Here is a 21,055-nt window from a genome sequence, read left to right as displayed (position 1 = left end):
CTAAAGTCTATAGATTGGAAGATTATCAGTGTTTCAGCTTCACCTTTCCTCAGCTTGGGTTAATTTGGGTTCCTTTGAATTTGAAAGTTTTTCTCACAATTTAAAAAAAAAAAAATTCTATTTAAAATTTTTATCTATTTGCCTTAAGGTTAAAATTCATATTAAATTTAAACCGATGCCCACTCGGCAATCAATCAGTACTTTTAAGTGATTTGATTAGTTGCTGTGGGCAACTGCTCCACTTTTTGACCAGTAGTTCTCATTTACCCTACATGATTATAGAAGATTAAATTAGTTTCGGCCCAGGCCAGCTTCTCACTCACACTACTAGTAGCATGAAGGTGGTTTCGGGTGCTTTTGGAGGTGGCATTTCTACTGTGAAGGAGAACCTGAGACTGGCATCCTTCTACATTGTGCATACTGAATGCAGAAGAAGCTAGCTGTGATGACCGCCCATTGTGTGATGACTTTCGAGTGTTTTGCCATAGGTGGTGGTTATTTTGTGATCTGTTGGACATTGTGCACATTACCAACATATATGCCAATTCTGAATATTATCTTGACTCAGATTAAGAAGCTCAAAGGCCAGCTGGAAGAGAAAAGCCTCAGGAACAGAAGCCCGGAAAATGCAGACATTGAAAATATGGAGAATGGCAATGATGTGCAAAGTGAGCAGGCTTTAACCTATGTAATCTACATGAATGTAACTCCAGGAAACCACAGCATTTGGTACCTCTGAGCATGTCCACTAAATATCTGCAGGACTAAAAGGGGATATGCGTGTGATAGGGTGATTTAAAAGGGAGTAACAATATGTAGCAGAGCTGAGTTTGTTTGTAAGGCAATATGGGGGAAGCATCATTCCCCTGCCGGTTTTTGGCTTTATAAATGCCATTGTGACTATTGGATGGTATAGATGGTATTTTACTCCACCCTGGCACATTCATCATTATTTACGCCAGAAACAAGCAAAGATAATTATTGAATTCTACAGCAGCTCTGAGCTAGAGTGGATTTCATTCTGGCGCACGGGTTGCTGGAAGAGGCATTTAATTTATGATGAGGGAGATGCTGGTCTTGTTTTTATTGAGTTGAAGATATTAGACTTGTTTGGTGGACCCCTACATGGTAAAACTACTAAACTTATTAGGGAGTATAAACATTAATAGAACAGTATTGGAGATGAGCGAATTTCATATTTTGAATTTCGTTCACGCTTCATTTACTGGTAAAAGGTGAATTGTGTTATGGATTCAGTTACCTCGGACCATAACGCAATTCTATGACTGAATGCCTTTAGAGGCATTCCGTAATTCATTCAGTCATAATAGAAGTCTGTGGGCTGCATAACGGGACGGATCCGTTATGCAGCCCATAGACTTCTATTATGACGGAATGCCTCTAAAGCAGTCATGCTCAACCTGCGGCCCTCCAGCTGTTGCAAAACTACAACTCCCACCATGCCCGAACAGCCTACAGCTATGAGCCTACAGCAGGGCATTGTGGGAGTTGTAGTTTTACAACAGCTGGAGGGCCGCAGGTTGAGCATGCCTGCTCTAAAGGCATTCTGTTATGCATTCCGTCATAGAATTGCATTATGGTCCGTGGTAACGGAATCCATAATGCAATTCACATAATTAAACTTGCCTGATTAAGACGTTAAAAAGAAAATAACAAATCTTTATTAAATGTTACACTTAAAATTGGAGTCGCGACCTCTCATTTATAGCTTCTATTATTCGGGCAGGGTATAACCCCAGACGGTGGGGAGAGGTGTAGTGAATTTTAGCTCTTATGCTTCCTATCTCAAGCTCACTGGATTGTGTATAGCTCGAGTGTACCTCATAAAACATGGGTTACACTACATCAGCCCGTAATAGCAGCCATGTACCCATAGCATTCAACATTGTACTACACTGTAGCAGTCACAATGTTGTAGCAGCACATATATTCCAATAACCGTCACTGTATGGAGACGGTAAGTAGAATTGCTGCCTATTAGAGAAACCGCTAGAGGGACCAGCTAGTTTTAACCAGAACTAACATAGTATGGTCTACATAAATGACCTAGTGTCCTCTCATTGACACTATTCCTGGTACGCTCGTCCCCTATGCTGTTTCTGTATCTATCTACCACTCAACGCGTTTCTGTGCAAGAGGGACACTGCACGTCATCAGGAGCAGGTATTATCAAACGCACATAGTGGCGTGCGGACTGGCAGTATTTCGGCGCTGTGACAGCCATGACACAATTCACCTTTTACCAGTAAACAAAGCGTGAACGAATTTCATAACCGGAAATTCGCTCCTCTTTAAACAGTATGGTAACAAACTCAGCTCTGCGACATCTTTATACACAGTATTTTATCCATCTAAGCCTCTGTGCAGAAGCCACATATTTAAAGAGTAACTAAACTTTTACACAAGTTGCTTTTAAACGCTTCTAAATAGCCCCCAAATAATTTTTGTGATATACTTTATTAATGAATTATGTTGTTTTGCAACTTTAAAGAAGTACCCAAAGTTCATGATAGCTCTGCTTCTTAAAATCATCGTTTCCGTACAGCACTGGCTTGTCAACGCTGTACAGTGTACGGATTCCTGCTGCTGTGAAGAACGCTGCACAGATCGCTGTCCTGCCTGCGCTCCCCCAAGGCTAATTCTGGCACAGCACATCGGTACCCTCTGCCCTGTACCGATGTGCTCTGCCAGGTTTTAGCTGATCGGAGCGGGCTTCTGCCTGTGCCCGCGCTCCTCTAAGCTGAAGGCTCTCTATACCAGAATTAGCTTTTGGGGAGTGCAGGCGGGACAGCGATCTGTGCTCCCTCCACAGCAGAAGAAATCCGCACAGCGCTGTACCAGATTGATGATTTTCAGAAGCCGTGCTATCATAAACTTCGGTTACCTTTTTGACTTGCAAAACAACCTAATTCATTAATAAAGGATATTACAAAAATGGTTTGGGGGCTATTTAGAGTTTTCAAAAGCAACTTACGTAAAAGTTCAGTTACTCGTTAATGCCAAGGAAGGGACTAGGATCCCGTCCTGTGAGATTATGAAAGCTTTGGAAGAGGCTTTCATGATCTCGCAGGATGGGAGCCCTGTTTGGCAAAATGGCAAAGAAAACGTATACTTAGAGATTCCATCCTGTAAGATTAGGAGAGATTTTCGTGATCTTACAAGATGTAGGTATACCATCTTCTGACAAGTGAATCATGCATTAGTTTTTTTTTTTTCCCACCATCCTTTTACTACCCCCTGGCCTTTCTCAATACTGTGACTTGGAAGCAGCACCTGGGACACCTTTGTGCACATGACATAACAATATTACATACAGTGTATAAGAGCGTGCAGCGGTGTTGTTCACTTTAGGATGTATTTTTAATATACCGTTAATTGAACTTGTTTATGGCTTTCTTACAACCGTCGGACTACAGGCTGTTTTATGACAGACCTTCACCATGACTCGGTTACAGCACTGGATATTATATATAACATTCAAATGATATATTCATACTCCCATTATTATAGACCTAAGTAGCTCTACACAGCTCTGCAGACCCAGGGGGACAGTGACGCCATCACTTCAGGATTCATTTTTGACAGGTTTGTTTTAAAACTTGCTAATCCTAATTTCCTTCTCTGTATGTTCATACAATCGGACACCGGTTAAGGGCTTTTCAGGGCTCTTTGGAGCAAGACTTAAGAACGGCAGTTAATGTAGGAGGACATTTTGGTTATACCTGCAATTTAAAGGCGATCTGTTGTGAAACTGTAGATCGACTGGTTGCAGAGAGTGAATGAGTATACAGTACTTCTAGTGATTGGCAGAAAGATGGTGTCTGTCAGTGGGGCCGGTTACCAGATTCTTAAAGGGAATCTGTCGGCTCCAAAACACCCCCCAAACTAGAGTAAGCGGTGTATACTATAAGTGATCCCGAATCTGGTGATGTCATTTTCTCGTGCATGGCATTGGGGGACACAGCACCATGGGTATATGTCCAACTACCACTAGGAGGCAACACTAGACATAAAAAGTGTTGGCTCCTCCCCGTTGGGCTATACCCTCTCCACAGACACTAGGCAGCTCAGTTTTTGTTCTAGTGTCCGTAGGAGGCAGACCTGACCTGCTTTTTTGTGCACAGGTCATCCTGCTACTTTTTTATTTTATTTTTTATTTTTTCTTTCTCTGCAGGTTTCGGCCTGCGGCAGGGGTGGCTCCATCGTGTTCCACTTTAGTTGCCCCCCTGCGGGCGCGTACTCAGGTACCTGGCAGCCACCCAGTCCCCAAGCTCTGCTTCCGCAGTGGAATTCCGGAAGTCCCACGGTTCCCGTGTTGAGTCCGCCGAGGGGGTGGTTACTGCTGCGCCTGAAGACGTCTGAGGGTGAGTATTTTAGTTTAGGGTCTCCCTCCCTCCCGGGCCTGGGTACGTTCCCTCCTCTCCCCCCTTCCCCCATATTTGATACAGCTCCATTGCTGTGTGGGACACTGCCTTGCCTCTGTTAAGTGACCTCTGATACAGCAGGTTGTAGGTTCAGGCCCCAACAGTCACTTTTAACTCTCTGCTGTATCCTGGCCCCAGAAGCCCCCTGGCCTTCCGTTTTTCTCTCTCTGGGGGTCGCTTCTTCTGTTCTCCCCCCCCCCCCCCCCACCTGGCCCCCGTTTGTCGCGGCTTCTCTGGGGCACTATCGCGGCCGTTTTTCGGGCCGCGCTCCACTAATTTAGTCCCCGGCTTTTCGGGCCTACTAGGCCGCAACTTCCCGCCCACTTTCTGACTTTCCCGGGCTTACTCTGTCACCTCCCCTCCGTGGGGGGAGCCTGGGAGGGGCCTCTCCTGCCTGCCAGTCCAGCCCCAGGTTCCTTCTATCTCTCTGAGGGGCGTTTCTTCATCCGGCTGTCGGCTCCTGCACTCTCCGGTCGCCATCTTCTGGTCTCCAGCTTGGGGTGCGCTGCACAGTTACTGGGGTCTGGTAGGCAGCCTCTGGCTGAATTTCTCCACAGGCTCTTTTCCTTCCCTCCCCTCTCTATTGCTGCATTCTCCTGCAGCCCTTCCACTGCTCTATAGCTGCTGCAGCACCTCTTGGGGGACGTGACATCCGGGGTCAGATAGGACAGCCCTGCTGCTCTATGGGGCCTCCCTATCGGATCGCCACGTATTTTACGTGCGTCCGTTGTCTTCAGAGGTTTCCACGTGGTCGCCATGTCCCCCCTCCCACCTTTTTGTGTGTAGGTCCCCCCTGAGTGGGCTCCCTCCATGTCGTTCCATGGGAACCTTGCCTGACTCGCCCAATCCCTGGCGGAGTCACTGGAGCGCTACCTACAAATTGCGGTCTCCTTCCCCCCCCTGAGCCACGCTCACGCTCAGACACATCGTCACGCAAGGAGTAGCCCATGGACCAACCTCGGGTGGTCTCAACTAGCTTCCACCCCTCCTCGGCATCCTCGGGTCCCCCAGGACAGGCCGGAGGCTGGTGACGAAGCCTTCTCTGTCAATTGCCTCTGGGGACACCTCTGCACCGATTCCCTCGGAACAGAGCATCAGGCGGTCTTCCACCGTGCAGAATCCCTCTGCGTGGTCAAGTCAAACGTGCATGGTGGTACCTACCCTACCCAGTTTTGGTGCCCCTCTAGTGGACTTTCGGATGGCGCTCTCCTGCCTGCACAGGTAATTATTGCACAGGTAAGGCAGCCGTCACCGTGCTTAGCAACTGGGACACCTACGCGGTGTCTCTGGTATGTACGCCCTCGTAGGCTGTGCACGACAGACCTTCCTGGTTCCCCTATCCAGGGGCTATGTTCTAGGCAAGCTGATAATCCAGGCAAACGCCACTTGTAGGGTTGGCTCCCCTTCTCGGCCTCTAAAGGTTCTTTTGTAGTGCCTGTACCAGAGAATACAGGCCGGCTTCTATGCCGTGGCGATTACATCTGTCTGTTTTCAGCTGCCTTGTTACTTTCGTAGGTAGAGTTCCTGCTGACTGGTTAGATGTTCCATGCGGCACTATTTCCCCCTACCGGGTGAAATACACAGGCCGCCTTCAATTGCCGTAGCAATTGCACCTGTCTGTTTCCAGCCACCTTGCTCCCTTCATGGGTAGAGTCCCTACACCATCTCCTGATGCTGTATCCAATATCCCTGGCGGGCTCTATTGTGTTCCGTGCGGCACTATTTCTCCCTTCCCGGCGAGCTTTAGAGGCCACTCTCAATTGCTGTGCAATTGCCTCTGTTTGGTTCTAGTGGGCACCAGGCTGCCACCTCGTGCCCCTCATTTTTATTTAACTTCTCTATCTTCAGGAGCTGTTGCCGTTGCTCCTGTCTGGCCTTATGGTGTACGTTGCGGCACTATTTCTCCCTTACTGGACGAGATATTGAGGCCACTTTGTAGTGCCGTTGCCACTGCAACCTCATCTAGTGTGCACCAAACTGCCATCTTACTCCCTTCTTAGGTGAGTTCCTGCACCGCCTCTGATGCTGCAGCCGTTACACCTGTCGGGCTCTATGGTGTGACATGCGGCCCTGTTTCCCTCTTTTAGGTGAAATAGAGGGCATTCTTCAGTTGCCATTGCACTTACCTAGTTGTGGTGTGCACCTGTCGTTCCTTGTGGTACCGTGCGGCCCTATTTTTCCCGAGCGAAATATAGGTGCCATAGCTAACGTGGCAGCCGTTGCACTTCTCTGGTCCTAGGGTGCTCCATGTGGCCACATCGCTCTAATCTTAGACCTAGTACCTCTGCCATCTCCAGATGCTGTACCCATTGCACCTCGCTGGTCGTATCTCTTCACTACACAGCCTTTTTTCTACCTTACAGGTTGAGGACCTGTACCCTCCAAATGCGGTCGCATTCCTGGATGCTGTGGCTTTGTTTCCACCCTCTTTAGTGTGCAACATGCAGCCACTTTACCTCGGTTTTGGGTGTGTATTTTTAGTGCCCACGTGCTGGGCCCTATGGTGCAATCTGTGGCCCATACAGTTTCTGTATTACTGGGTGCTTCCTTCCCCGGGCTCTACTCTGTGCTGCGGATGTTGGTTACTTCCCTTTTCGGCCATCCTGGTTCGGCACGAACATGGTAGCCATATCTGGCAGGGGTGGGCCAGCCCAACCTCCTCCTTGTCGGTCTATTACTGCTTCTGGTGTACCCAGTATATGACTGATCTGTTCTGATCTGGTGGGTGGTCCACATACAACCACGCTCCCTACACCATGGCCTGGTGGTTGTTGGTTTTTGTGCTAGGATTGCTATGCCATCCCTATCAAATACTAATTTCGGCTGCACTCCGCGTTCCCCGTATTATAAAGGAGTACCGCGTTGTTTTCTATTACAGGGCGGACCATTCCTGGTGGAGTACAGTGATCTCCACTGAATCTTCTCCTTGTTGGGATACGTAGCTTGCTGAGCACCGGCCGCTGCAGCAGTTTTCGGCCATCACTGGATGTCCTCCGCCACACGGAATCCGTCTGGGGTCAGCGACATTATCCTCGCTGGACGTCCTCCCTGATGAGTCAGGGACAGAACCACTGAGCGTCACACACCTGCCTGGTAGGTGAATTTTCTGCTGATTGCTCTGACATAGGACAGGGTTCCGTAGTTCCTTCTGGGTCCGGATGTTCCCTTATATTCTCTGCTTAGTTGACCTATCTAACAGAGGGCAGTCCATTGGGACCTTGCTATTGTCTGCGCCCATCCGGTACTCTCTCCCCCTGGGAGCCTTCTGTATGTCGGTCGCAGCTGGTTTCTACATTTCGTGTAGTCACTCCCGCTTCTTTTATAGTGACTTCACCATTCCTTATGCATATGGGCGTCTGTTGTTTTAGTGGTACAACCCAAGCCGCTGTATTTGCCCTCCCCGGGACAATGTATGCTGATTGCTAGCCACTATTCTTTGAATGGCTAGTTGTCCATGGCCAATTCCTTCCCATAGGGTGGTTCTTTTCATTTTTTCTTGGATATTCTGGTTTTTGTTGTCCTCTGGTGGTTCGGTTCCTTGTGAGCCCATTGCGGGTACTCCTTTCTGGAGTCCCTGTCCCCGTTCATTTGACCACACAGATTCTGTAGGATTATCGTTGTTTGGGAGGGGCCTGGGTTGATTGTTCCCCTTGCGGGTTCCAATAGCCTTTTGGACCTCATGGAGTTCATGTCTGTCTTCCCATCCTCCCACTTCAAGTACCTGGTGTTGAGTGGTTTAGTGCTACGGTTTGCATTTCCACCTTATGGTATCCTTCGGGAGGGACTTCCTCCTGTTTGTAGAGCCTTCCTCCTTAGACTGTTGGGAGTACTCTCCTTCTCCTCCCATGTCTCTCAGTCCAGTGTGTCCCTGCTGAGATTTCCTTGCCCTGCATCTCCCTGATACTTCATTTGGCCGGAGCTTCTCCGGTCTTGCGCTTCTCAGCGATATTTTGATTTCAGAGGCTCGTTCCTCATCTCCTGATCTTGGGATGCAGGTCTTCTCTTATTTTTTTCTTTTTACCTGGCCCTTACTTCCTACCCCCTCCCTTTCCAAGGGTTGGCGGTTTCCCTTAGCGCCTTTGGGGGTTTTCACTTTCCAATAGGACGTTTAACTTCATCACCTGCTTTGCAGTGGGGGGAGTCCTGCTCCCTTCATATGTGAGCCTTGCTATGGCTTCCCTCACTCCAGTGTGCCCCTGCTGAGATTCCTGGGCTTGCATCTGGTTCCCTTCTTCCCTGATAATTAGTTTCGCCAGAGTTTCTCCGGTCTTGCGCTTCTCAGCGATATTTTGTTTTCAGAGGCTCGTTCTCGTCTCCTGGTTGGGGATGCAGGTCTTGTCTTTTCTCTTTTCCTGGTTTTTTCTTACAACCCCCTCCCCTTCCAGGGGTTGGCGGTTTCCCTTAGCGCCTTTAGGATCTTTTCCTTTCAATAGGGCGCTTAATTTTTTCACCTGCTTTGAGGTGAGAGGAGACCTGCTCCACTCACATGTGAGCCTTGCTATAGCTTCACTCTCTCGTTTGGCCTTCAGTGATTCCAATTTCCCTTGCTCCCCTGGACCTTCAGGGGTTCTCCTCAGGGAGTCTGTGCTTTCGCCTGAGGCAATTGGGATGTTGGGTAGATCCGATACGCGACGCTGTCCTACTTTCCCTCCAGCCTTCGGCTGAGCTGGGTGTTCCTTTGCCACCTTCTTGCATTTGGGACCTTCTCCCAGGCATTTGTCCTGGGGTGCTGACAGTCGTCACTGTGGCCTCCTTGGAGTTTCTCCCTTGTTATGAGGCTTCCTGCCTATTCCGTGCTTTTCTCCTGTTGGGTCACATGGTTCTCCCGCACCTGTATGCCCACAGGTGGCATGGTTGTTCTTCCCACCCTCGGGGACTGCTTTGGGACGTCCCATGGTGCTGTGTCCCCCAATGCCATGCACGAGAAAATTGGATTTTTTGTACTCACCATAAAATCCTTTTCTCGTAGTAGGCATTGGGGGACACAGATCCCTCCCTATGTTGTTTTACTTCAGCTTCTCCGGGCTGGTCTCTTGATCTTTCCCGGTACGGGAGTTGTTGGTTCCTTGCCTTTCTTCTCTCTCCTACTGCTTTTGGTACAAACTCAGCTGCCTAGTGTCTGTGGAGAGGGTATAGCCCAACGGGGAGGAGCCAACACTTTTTTATGTCTAGTGTCGCCTCCTAGTGGTAGTTGGACATATACCCATGGTGCTGTGTCCCCCAATGCCTACTACGAGAAAAGGATTTTACGGTGAGTACAAAAAATCCAATTTTTATCTTCATATTCACTTGCATTGTAATGATGCGCCCCCACAAACCAGCAGTAAAAGGCATTGAGAGGGCTCCTCTTTGAGTCCACAGTATTATGTGCATGAGAATGGGAGTCCCCTCAATGCATTCTACTGCCGGTTTGTTGGTGCACAGCATTGGAATGTGAATATGAGGATGAAAATGACATAACCGGACTCGTCACTTACACTGCTTACTCTAGTTTGGGGGGTGTTTCTGAGCTGACAGATTCCCTTTAAAGGCCTCGGCTTAAAGGGAACCTGTCACCGGGATTTTGGGTATAGAGCTGAGGACATGGGTTGCTAGATGGCCGCTAGCAAGTCCGCAATACCCAGTCCCCACAGCTCTGTGTGCTTTTATTGTGTATAAAAACCGATTTGATACATATGCAAATTAACCTGAAATGAGTCAGAGCTTGAAAATATGACTCTTCTCTGGTCACACAAATAAGATATGACTCTTTTATGTTAATTTGCATATGTATCAAATCGTGTTTTTTTTACGCAATAAAAGCACACAGAGCTATGGGGACTGGATATTGCGGATGTGCTAGCGGCCATCTAGCAACCTATGTCCTCAGCTCTATACCCAAAATCCCGGTGACAGGTTCCCTTTAAGAACATTTATCATCTAGCTACAGGATAAATGTATGATCACCGAAGGTTTCAACCAGTCCCTTGGGTGAATGGAGCAGAATACTTGCATGGCCGTCACTCCATACATTTCTATGGGACTGACTGAGATAGGCAAGCATTGTACCGGTACTTTGTAGTCCCATAGACAGTGGTCATGTATGTGCCCAGCTGCTTCATTCACATGGGAATCAAGAACCCCCGCGATTGATGAGAGGGTCAGTGGTCGGGCCCCCAGCGACCATACGTTTATCACCTATTCACAGGATAAAATGTTGTTTGTGGGCCAAACCTTTTAATTTACAGTTATTAACATCCATAAGACGTTTTTATGCATTCTGCACAAAACAGGGATCATAGAAAAACGCTGGTTTTATAAGATGTGCACTAGTGTATGCTACATAAAATAAGTGCGTTGGCTGAACCCTGTATTCCTCTCTGCTTTCTGCTTAGTGAAGGAGATTTACCAAAACTGGTGTAAAGGAAAACTAAGCAACCAATCAGATTCCACCTTTCATTTTCCATAGGAGCTCTGAAAAAGGTTGAATCTGATTGGTCGCTATGTGCAACAAAGCCAATTTTCCTTTATCAGTTTTGATAAATCTCCCCAGAATGTATTTCTGCACACTTTATATCTGTGATGTAAATTACTTTTTTTGACTTTTTCGTTTACGCATTTATTTCCTTTTTTCTTTTATATTTAGGAGATGCCAATAGACAAATCAGTGACCTCAAGTTTAAACTCACCAAATCTACACAAGAGATAACCGCCCTAGAACAGAATGTGAGTTCTTTCACAGATTGCATGGAACATGGTCGTACTGTTTATATCTCTTAGGTCTCATGCACACGGCTCTATTTTCGGTCTGCTTCAGATCAACTTTTTTTTTTTATCATCTAGCTTGTGGACCCATTTATTTCTATGGGGCCACAAAAAATACACTGTCTGCATCCATGTGGCCATGCTGCAAATGATAGAACATGACCTATTATTTGCTTTGCGACAAGAACAGAATTTTTACAATGGGGCGAGAGAAAAGTGTGGGATGCACATTCATCTAGTCTGTATTTTGTGGATCCGCAATTTGTGGACCCCAAAACTAACATGGTCGAGTGCAGGAGGCCTTACTGTGCTGTAACATAACATAGGGTGCTTATAATACTAAGTTTCCCCTGAATCAGCTCTTGGGGCACACAGTCATTTCAGTTTTTTTGTGGCCCCATTGAAGTGAATGCTTCCGCATACGGGCCATAAAACGGACAAAAAATAAGTTTGTGTGCACGAGCCCTTGTAGAGGAACCATGTAGCAAGCCGAAGCTTCCCACAGTAATAACAGCTGAACATCAGGAGTTCAGAAGCTGGACCTGCAGAAATACACTGGTTATTGCTGGCATCAGTATAATAAGGGGTTGTCTTAATAAGACGATACTCGCCGGTTGTGATCAGATAATTATATGCAGAATTCTTTAATATTAAGCGCTTAACCCCTTCCTGAACGCCCCATGTAAATGAACGTCTGCGATTGGGCATTTAAAAATAGAGCCTGCTCGCCAGCGGAGCGGGCACCATAGCCGCCGGGTGCCTGCTGTTTTAAACTGTAGGCATCCGGGACTAATGTATGCGATCAACCATAATGTAGATCGCGTACATTTAACCTCTCAGATGCGGTGTTCAAATGTGGCCTCGGCATCTGGGAAGTTAAAGACCAGGAGCCCACGCCATGGCCCTGGCGAGGATTGGGGGAGCCAGATGTAGTCTGCATGGAGTCTTCTCGGGAGTGGTACAGGGCTGTTGCAGATTAGTTCCTATGGAGCCCCTGTCTGTGGCAGGGCTCCCTAGGAACATAGTGTAATTCTCATAAACTCCAATGCTAATGCATTGGAGTCTGTGAGAAAAGCAATCTAATCATTGCTTGTTATAGTTCCCTGTAAAAATTTCCCAAAAATTCCAAAAAACGGCATACAGCAAATGGGAAAAAAAAAAAAAAATGTCAAAATTGCTGATTTGACATTTTTAGGTCAGTTCACCTCCCACAAAAAATTGAATAAAAAGTGATCAAAAATTCATACACCCCCTGAGAATGGTATCAATGAAAAGTACAGATCGCCCTGCAAAAAATGAGCCCAAATACCGCTCCTTACACGTAAAAATAAAAATCTTAGTTTTTTTCCAAAGTGTTTTTTTTTTTCAGTGTTAAAACTGAAGAAAAACTATACATATGTGGTACTGCATAGGAAACGGTGTAAAAAAAAACATTGGATACAACTGTAATTGGTGCCATTAGAAAGTACATCTTGTAATCCAGTGATGCCCAACCTACGGCCCGCGGGCCAAATGCGGCCCGCGAAGCCGTGTCATGCGGCCCGTGCAGCAACAGGACTTTATCAGCGCAGGGCGCGCTGCGAACGGCACAGGCAGCAAAGTGATGCTGCCTGTGCCTGCAATCTCCCCGCCCAGCGCCGCCTCCTAGCTAATTTATTCACTGCACTTGCCTCTGTGAAATTGAAGAGAAGCGCCGTAATCTCGCACAGGCGCACTGACAGAGGCATCGAAGTGCGCATGCACCGTCTTCCTGGCCTCTGCCAGTGCGCCTGTGCGAGATTACGGCGCTTCTCTTCAATTTCACAGAGGCAAGTGCAGTGAATAAATTAGCTAGGAAGCGGCTCTGGGTGGGGAGGAGACCTGTGGATGACTGAGGGGGGATACCTGTGGATGACACTGAGGGGGGATACCTGTGGATGACACTGAGGGGGGATACCTGTGGATGACACTGAGGGGGGATACCTGTTGATGACACTGAGGGGGGATACCTGTTGATGACACTGAGGGGGGATACCTGTGGATGACACTGAGGGGGATCTAGGGAGGGTGTGGGGATGTTGGGGTGGGAGGTCCTGGAGGGGTGTTTGGGTGGGAGCTCTGGAAGTGGTGGGGGGCATAAATTTTTTTTGCTATGGGGCCCAGTCATTTCTAGCTACGCCCCTGATTGGTAAGATTGGGCGGGCACTGGAGCGATAGAGCGCCCTGCTGTACGAGAAGCCGGCGGGAGATGAAAGGAGGAGGGGCCAGCTCCTGGTGGTGTCGGGCACACGGCGCAAGCATGGCGGTGGAGGATCTGACTGAAGCCTAAAGACTAGACATCAAAGTAGACCTGCAGAAGAAAGTGACCGCAGTATGTGATGTATACATGTGTGTAATGTATGTAGTGCAGTGTGTGATCATCACATACTGCACTACATACATTACACACATGTATACATCACATGCCCCCTCACAGTAATAATGCCAAGATATGTGCCCTCTTCACAGACGTAATGCTCACACATGCCCCCCCCACAGTAGTTATGCCCAGATATGTGCCCCCCCACAGTAGTTATGCCCAGATATGTGCCCCCTCACAGTAGTTATGCCCAGATATGTGCCCCCTTACAGTAGTTATGCCCTGATATGTGCCCTCCTCACAGTAGTTATACCCTGATATGTGCCCCCTCACAGTAGTTATGCCAGATATGTGCCCTCTTCACAGTAGTAATGCTCACACGTGCCCCCTCTCAGCGTTTGCATTTCTTTCTGGCAAAGCTACCTGGTTCCGGCCCGCGAAATTTATACCAAGTCTAGTGCGGCCCTCAGACGAAAAATGGTTGGGCACCACTGTTGTAATCCATTGTTCCAGCCTGGTATGCAAACTTCTTGAGGCCTTGGTTCTCTAAGAGGATATTTCGCTTTGCAGTTATTGTAGACTATAAAACTTAAAACTTTTACCATTCGATACCCCCAAATCCAAATTTCTATTGCCAGAATCTTCTAGATATCAATACCTACAGATACAGCACCTGCTTACTAGTCAGTTTAACTCTTCCCAGGTCTCCACCCCAACACAATTTGAAAAATTATGCAAGCTTTCAGATTCGACCAGGGGACTAATTTCAGAAATTTGTCATTCTATTATCCTCGTCCTCTCCTGCATCTACAAGGCACTCATATACAGGGGATATAAAAAGTCTACACACCCCTGTTAAAATGTCAGGTTTCTGTGATGTAAAAAAAAAAAAGATAAATCATTTCAGAACTTTTCCCACCTTTAATGGGTCTGTCTAATTTTTTTTACATCACAGAAACCTGACATTTTAACAGGGGTGTGTAGACTTTTTATATCCACTGTATGTCCAAATGGGAAACACTTTTAGATCGTAGCATCTCCTCAGATGAGTGGAAATTAATTTGGAAAAGGGCTGCATTGACCTCTACTTGTATTACTCATAGATAGAACGCATACAAAATATTGATGTTTTGGTACCATACCCCCCAATTACTAAAGCACCTGGATCCTAAAATATCGGACAGGTGTTGGTGGTGCGGGACAGGAGTGGGATCTCATATTAATATTTTTTGGGAATGCCCCTTGATACTCCCGTTCTGAAGAACAACTCAGGATATCCTTCTCCAACTGTTAGACATTGAATTTCCTCTAGACCCCTACCTTTTATCTACTGAATATGCCACTTGTGCCTTTTAAAAAAATATACGTTACTATTAACACTACAGATACTGATGGCGGCCAGCCTTGTGGCCAGCTTTTGTAAGAGAACAGATCCCCCAACCCAACTAGATCTTATAACCAGTGTTATGGACATTAGGAAGATGGAACATCTTACAGCCCTCATGTCCAACCAGATTGAACGATTTGATCGAGCCTGGCAGTTATGGGATGAATATATAGAAGCACGTACCTAGGGAATAAATTATCCCTTTCCTAGCTTACCCCTCCATTGTGTGTCTTGTCTCATCTTAGGGTCCATTCACACATCCGGCCGGCACCCCCCCCATAGAACTGCCTATTCTAGTCCGCAATTGTGGACAAGAATAGGACATGTTCTATTTTTTGTGGAGCCGCGGACCGGAAGTTCGTGGCCGAAGCCCAGAAGTTCGGGGCCGCGGCACGGAAATGCGGATGCGGACAGCACACTGTGTGCTGTCCGCATCTTTTCTGTCCCCATAGAGAATGAATAGGTCTGCACCCGTTCCGCAAAATTGCGGAACGGATGCGGACCCATTTGCGGATGTGTGAATGGAGCCTTAGGCTGAGCTCACATGGGTGAGTATTCCGCGCGGGTGCAATGCGTGAGGTGAACGCATTGCACCCGCACTGAATCCTCACCCATTCACTTAAATGGGGCTGTGCACATGAGCGGTGATTTTCATGCATCACTTGTGCGTTGCATGAAAATCGCAGCCTGCTCTATATAGTGCGTTTATCACGCAACGCAGGCCCCACAGAAGTGAATGGGGCTGAGTGAAAATTTCAAGCAAGTGTGGATGCGGTGCGATTTTCACGCATGGTTGCTAAGATGACAGTCTATTCACTGTATTATTTTCCCTTATAACATGGTTATAAGGGAAAATAATAGCATTCTTTAATACAGAATGCTTAGTAGAAGGTCAATTGAGGGTTAAAAAAATAAATAAAATTAACTCGCCTCCTCCTCTTGATCGCGTAGTTGCCGATCTCTTCTTACTTCTTTAATCATGAGCTGCCAGCTAAAGGACCTGTGGTGACGTCACATCACATGGTCCATCACCGTGGTGATGGACCATGTGATTGGACCATGTGATGATCTCAGTGACGTCACCACAGGTCCTTTGACAGGTCCTGAAGAAAGAACAGGAGACCGGCCGCTATGCGATCAATTGGAGGAGGTGAGTTTATTTATTTTTATTTTTTAACCCTCAATTGACCTTGTACTAAGCATTCTGTATTAAAGAATGCTATTATTTTCCCTTATAACCATGTTATAAGGGAAAATAATTACATCTACACACCACCGAACCCAAACCTGAACTTCAGTGAAGAAGTTCGGGTCTGGGTACCACATTCAGGTTTTTATCACGCGCGTGCAAAACGCATTGCACCCCCGCGATAAAAACATAACAACGGAACGCAATCGCAGTCAAAACTGACTGCAATTGCGTACCTACTCGCGCGGGTTTTCCGCAATGCACCCGGGACGCATCCTGAACAAATCCGTCACGCCCGTGTGAACCCAGCCTTAGTCTTAAGGTGTTTGCCCCTTTTATATTTGATTATTTTTAGTGAAGGATAAGCATGTCATTGATTATACTATCAATACTTTATTGATTGGCAAAGTTGATATCACATTTTATAGTCATGTGGAAGTTGTTGGACATCTATATAACCTAATGTATATGTTAAGCCACCCTTAGTAAGTGGCCAATTGTTCTTCACTTGATTTAATCTTGCTGACATTTTTTGTCTATTATACAAAAAATGAATAATGCATTTGTATGGTTTTCTGCAAAAGATACTTTAATAAAAAGACAATTACCGGTATACAAAAAAAAAAGAGTACATCTTATCCTGCAAAAAGCAAGCCCTCATGCGGCTATGTGAATGAAAAAATAAAAATGTTATGGCTTTGGGAGGGCTGAAAGTGAAAAATGAAAATGAAAAAAAAAAAGAAAAGGAAAATCATCTGGTTTTGAAAGGGTTAATCTGGTGCTATATATTTAAGTGTAATTACCTTTCTTCAGTTTTACTATGAGAATGTTCTGTGATTGTGATTTCAGATTATCCGGCTTGAGAGTCAGCTAACCCGGTACAAGTCTTCTGCAGAAAACGCTGAAAAAGTAGAGGATGAATTAAAAGCTGAAAAAAGAAGATTACAGCGAGAGGTGGGGTTGTGTCTGCATAAATCCATGTATACTACCTTAGGTTTTTACTATACACAGCATAAGGCTCTGTTTACATCTGCATCAGACCTGTGTTTGGATACCCTGTCGCAGATTCCATCATATTTGATGGGAAAAACAGAGCTGCATGCTGCACTTTTTTTCTTGTCAACAGACATTTTGCAGTAAATTGGGTCCATTATGCAACAAATCTCTTCACTGTGTCATGGTTTCCACTCAGAATGCTAACCGTGAGGTAGATGTAAACCAAGCCTAACCTAACCACAAATGACGCGCTGCGGTCTCTTAAAACAGCTGATCGGCAGGGGTGCCAGGAGTAGGCCCCCCCGACTGATCTGATATTGATGACCTATCCTGGGGATAGGTCTTCAATATAAAAAAAAGTGGACAACCTCTTTAAGGCCTCTTGCACACGGCCGTTGTGCTCCCATGGGCGAAATGCGGGTCACATACGGCGGTTCCGCAATACATGGGGCACCGGCCGCGTACATTCCGCATCACTTGAAGTTCACTTGAATGGGTCTGCAAATCCGGAGATGCAGTGCGGAACGGAAGCACGGAACGGAACCCCACGGAAGCACTACGGAGTGCTTCTGTGGGGTTCCGATCTGTGCTTCCGTTCCGCAAAAAAATAGAACTTGTTCTTTTTGCTGAACAACGGATGACGGACCCATTCATGTTGAATGGGTCTGGATCCGTCCCGGCTGCCACACGGACGTTGCCCATGCATTGGGGACCGCAAATTGCAGTCCCCAATGCTCGGAACGGAACCACAACGGCCGTGTGCAAGAGGCCTAACTTTGCTAGTACTGTATTACGCTGCATCCCCTTAAAGGGATTGTCCAGGACTATTCAAAGATGGCTGCTTTCCTCCAAAAATTGCACCATACCTGTCCACAGGTTGTGTGTGACATTACAGTTAAGCCACATGTAGTTCAACAGAGCTGAGCTGCAATAATTTTGTGCTGTTTTTGGAAGAAAGCAGCCAGTTTTTCTAGTCCTAGGGGTGGTTTTTAACCCTGCAGTGTTGTACATTTTCTGGGCAACACAGTGTTACATCCTATTACTGTGTGAAGAGTTTACTTTGTAAATTCTAGGCACACTCAACATATTGAGAAACTTGGTCTACATTGGCACGAATGGAAAAAATTTCCAAAGCCTTTTTCAGAATAAATAGAAGTCTATGGGTCTATTAAAAAAAAAATAGGACATGACAAACCATTTTGAATAGCGTTTTAGACAAGAGTGCACGTTTGCAGTTAAAAAAAATAAAAGTGCCTTTAAAAAAAAACATAAAAAAAAAAAAATCGGGGTTCTGATTCAGGGGGGTTAAAAAAAAATAAAATACTCACTTCATCCACTTGCATGTGCAGGGACACTCACTCCTTACTAGAGTCAACAGTACCTGATGCATACAGCGTAGTGAGTGTCAGGTTGAAATAAACGGGCCTGTTTTTAATGGCCGTTTAGACAGGAGTGCACCAGGTCCTGCTCCCTCCGGTGCAGAGCGAGTGTTCTTTCGCTTTGAAGTGGAGGAGGTTGTTAGTTTTTTCAGACCCTGCAGACTGGAGAGCACTATTGAAGAGCATTTTATATATACTGGGGCCACTATAGACATTGGGGCACTACAAAGGGGCCATTATATATACTGGGGACAATATGTTGGCTATTATTTATACTGGGGGCACTGTGGGTGGGGGAGGGGCGTTAATATATACTGAGGGAACTGCAGGGTTTGGAATGTTCCAAAAGCGGCCATTAAAAACAGACAAACCGCCAGAAAGTGAATGCACACATGATTGTAGAGTGGCCAAGAAAAAAATTGATAGTGTCTGTTGATAATGGCCTTTTTTAACACGATGGTGTGAATGTAGCCTTACCTTTTTTTTTCTTTTTAGAGTATTCTTATTAGTAGCTGCAATAATTATTGAATAGTGACCGTTTAAGCTATGTACATGGTCTGTAATATACTGTGTTTGTTTTCTGCCCTCATTGTCCTCTCCTATGTCTTTGTTCGTAGCTGCGTGCCGCCTTGGATAAAATTGAGGAGCTTGAAGTTGGCAACAGTCATTTGATCAAGCGACTGGAGAAAATGAAAGCTAACCGAAGCGCTATCCTGTCGCAGCAGTGAACCCTTCTCGCATGGTGGTCTATGGACGGTGTGCCCATAGAGGAGGAGCCCAGGGAGTGCCATTTGCTCAGGCTTCTGTTTCTATTGAAGTATAAAGAATGAGCAGTATGTACTAATGCCATGCTGCACGATGGAGGCGTCTTTTTTGCCAATACCTCGTCTGTTGAATTGTTTGAGTTCTTGGAGAGGCAGAGGTTTGTGACGGTGATGGTATGTCTCCTTTGACACCTCCAGGAAGGGAGTACACCAGTAGCAGTGTGTGGCCGAGAAAGCAGAGCCATGTCAACTACTGAAAATGGGGGTTTATGCCCTGTAACTATAACTCATTGTAAGCTTCTCATGTCCTAAAAACTCAGAACTTCTATGACTAAATTCAAGCATCTTCCAGAACCAGCTACTACGTGTCCCGCCCTGTCCCTAATATTAAAACCACTGAGAGGTAAGAAAATAAATTCAGCAGAATATATCCCTTATTTGTGGCTCCATGTCACTGAAACGATGCTAAAATTTGCTGGTCTGACAAAAGCACAATAAGATGGGGAAAACGGACGCTCGTATGGAGCACAGCTGTTCTACATAGAGGCAATAAGGGCGGTCATCCTGCATGCCCCTTACCTGCTCCTACTGGAAGAAGCGGCTATTGAATCCTCATTGCTGCAGAGGAGCAGGAAATGTGTCTCTTGGTTGGCCTGACATCCATACTAAGGAATTGACCCACAACACCAACGCTAGAGACGGTCCCAGCTGGTTTCACATGGATGACTGCACTGTTATCATGTAGGATGCCCTCACCTGCCTTGAGCCTTTTTCAGACACTTGGAATGTTTTTGCCTGTTTTTGGGTGGCCCTCACACTGACACTGCAGAAAAGAGCTGGAAATGGAAGTCGCCCAAAGATTTTTGGATGTGAGTGTGTTTGTACAAGCGTGTTATTCATTTTGTGGACTCACAAGCCATTGGAGCGCAGACTTATGCGGTATGATGTGTGCATTCCCAACGCCATACGTTTTTGAGGAAAGTGGCCTTACTTGACTTGTGCTGGACTCTACATGAATAAGCATGAAGCTACAGACCTTTCACGTCTTCACTGGAGTTTTCTCTTTCAGGTTTAATAATAAAAAAAATGTTTCACTGAATAAAGAGGAGGCTAAAACCTTAGAATTGTGTCTTTTCTTCTTTAAAGAATAACCATTTTTTAATTTTTTGTTCACGTTAAGAACAGTACAAGTTGAGAAACTTTGTAATAAATCTTATTCGAGAAAAATGTCTCTTTATCCATTTACCAGACCCTTTTCCTGCTTCACTAATTTTCAGTTCATTGTTCAATTCCATCTCCAATGAAGATGAGTTAGACGCTCACTGAAGGATCAGATTACATTGGCGACTCATAGGAATCCATGGAGTGAGTGGCAACTGGAGAGGGGCACAGGCACTGAGAGACACAGAGCATGGTGCTGGCTAGCAAGTGTTTTACTGTCACTTTCCTGCTGGATTCACAGCTTAACTTCTTAGTTCTGCCGTATAAGGTCCTCCATTGCTACTGATTTTTCTGGTGATGTGCTACTGAGATAGGAGAGCAGGATCTTGTCTTCTGTATGTGAGCTGTGTATGAGAGACATCATAAAAGCTGCTCTCCACCTACTAGATCAAGAAAAACTGCTACAAGAAATTCTAGATACAAGCCATGTAAAGACCACATATAATGTTATTGCTCATGTACCACACATGGCAGGTTCTGTCAAATGGTTAGGGGTCCAACAGCCGATGAACTCTTTTGATCAGCTGCCATCTCCCATTCACAATCTGGTGCCAGCTGATCAGTGGGGGTGCTAAGGGTCGGACCCCCACTG

General features: G+C 46.2%; 1 protein-coding gene across 2 annotated transcripts in view; it reads left to right on the top strand.

Annotated features, from left to right (window-relative positions):
* Positions 1–20,363, top strand: part of LRRFIP1 (LRR binding FLII interacting protein 1) — a 162,393-nt gene extending 142,030 nt beyond the window's left edge. Inside the window, exons 23-27 of one of the 2 annotated variants that reach the window (XM_040440926.1) lie at positions 569–668; positions 3,532–3,606; positions 11,071–11,150; positions 16,953–17,057; positions 19,096–20,363. In XM_040440926.1, the coding sequence (XP_040296860.1) occupies positions 569–668; positions 3,532–3,606; positions 11,071–11,150; positions 16,953–17,057; positions 19,096–19,206 (471 nt within the window). In that variant the 3' untranslated portion in view covers positions 19,207–20,363. The remainder of the gene's footprint in view (positions 1–568; positions 669–3,531; positions 3,607–11,070; positions 11,151–16,952; positions 17,058–19,095) is intronic. The other variant, XM_040440927.1, reaches the window with a different exon arrangement.
* Positions 20,364–21,055: the final 692 nt, after the last annotated feature.

Source organism: Bufo bufo, chromosome 7 (assembly GCF_905171765.1).
Source record: "Bufo bufo chromosome 7, aBufBuf1.1, whole genome shotgun sequence".
In the NCBI taxonomy this organism is placed as follows: domain Eukaryota; kingdom Metazoa; phylum Chordata; class Amphibia; order Anura; family Bufonidae; genus Bufo; species Bufo bufo.
The sequence above is the reverse complement of the archived record's forward strand: the minus strand, read 5'-3'. Positions and strand labels throughout refer to the sequence as shown.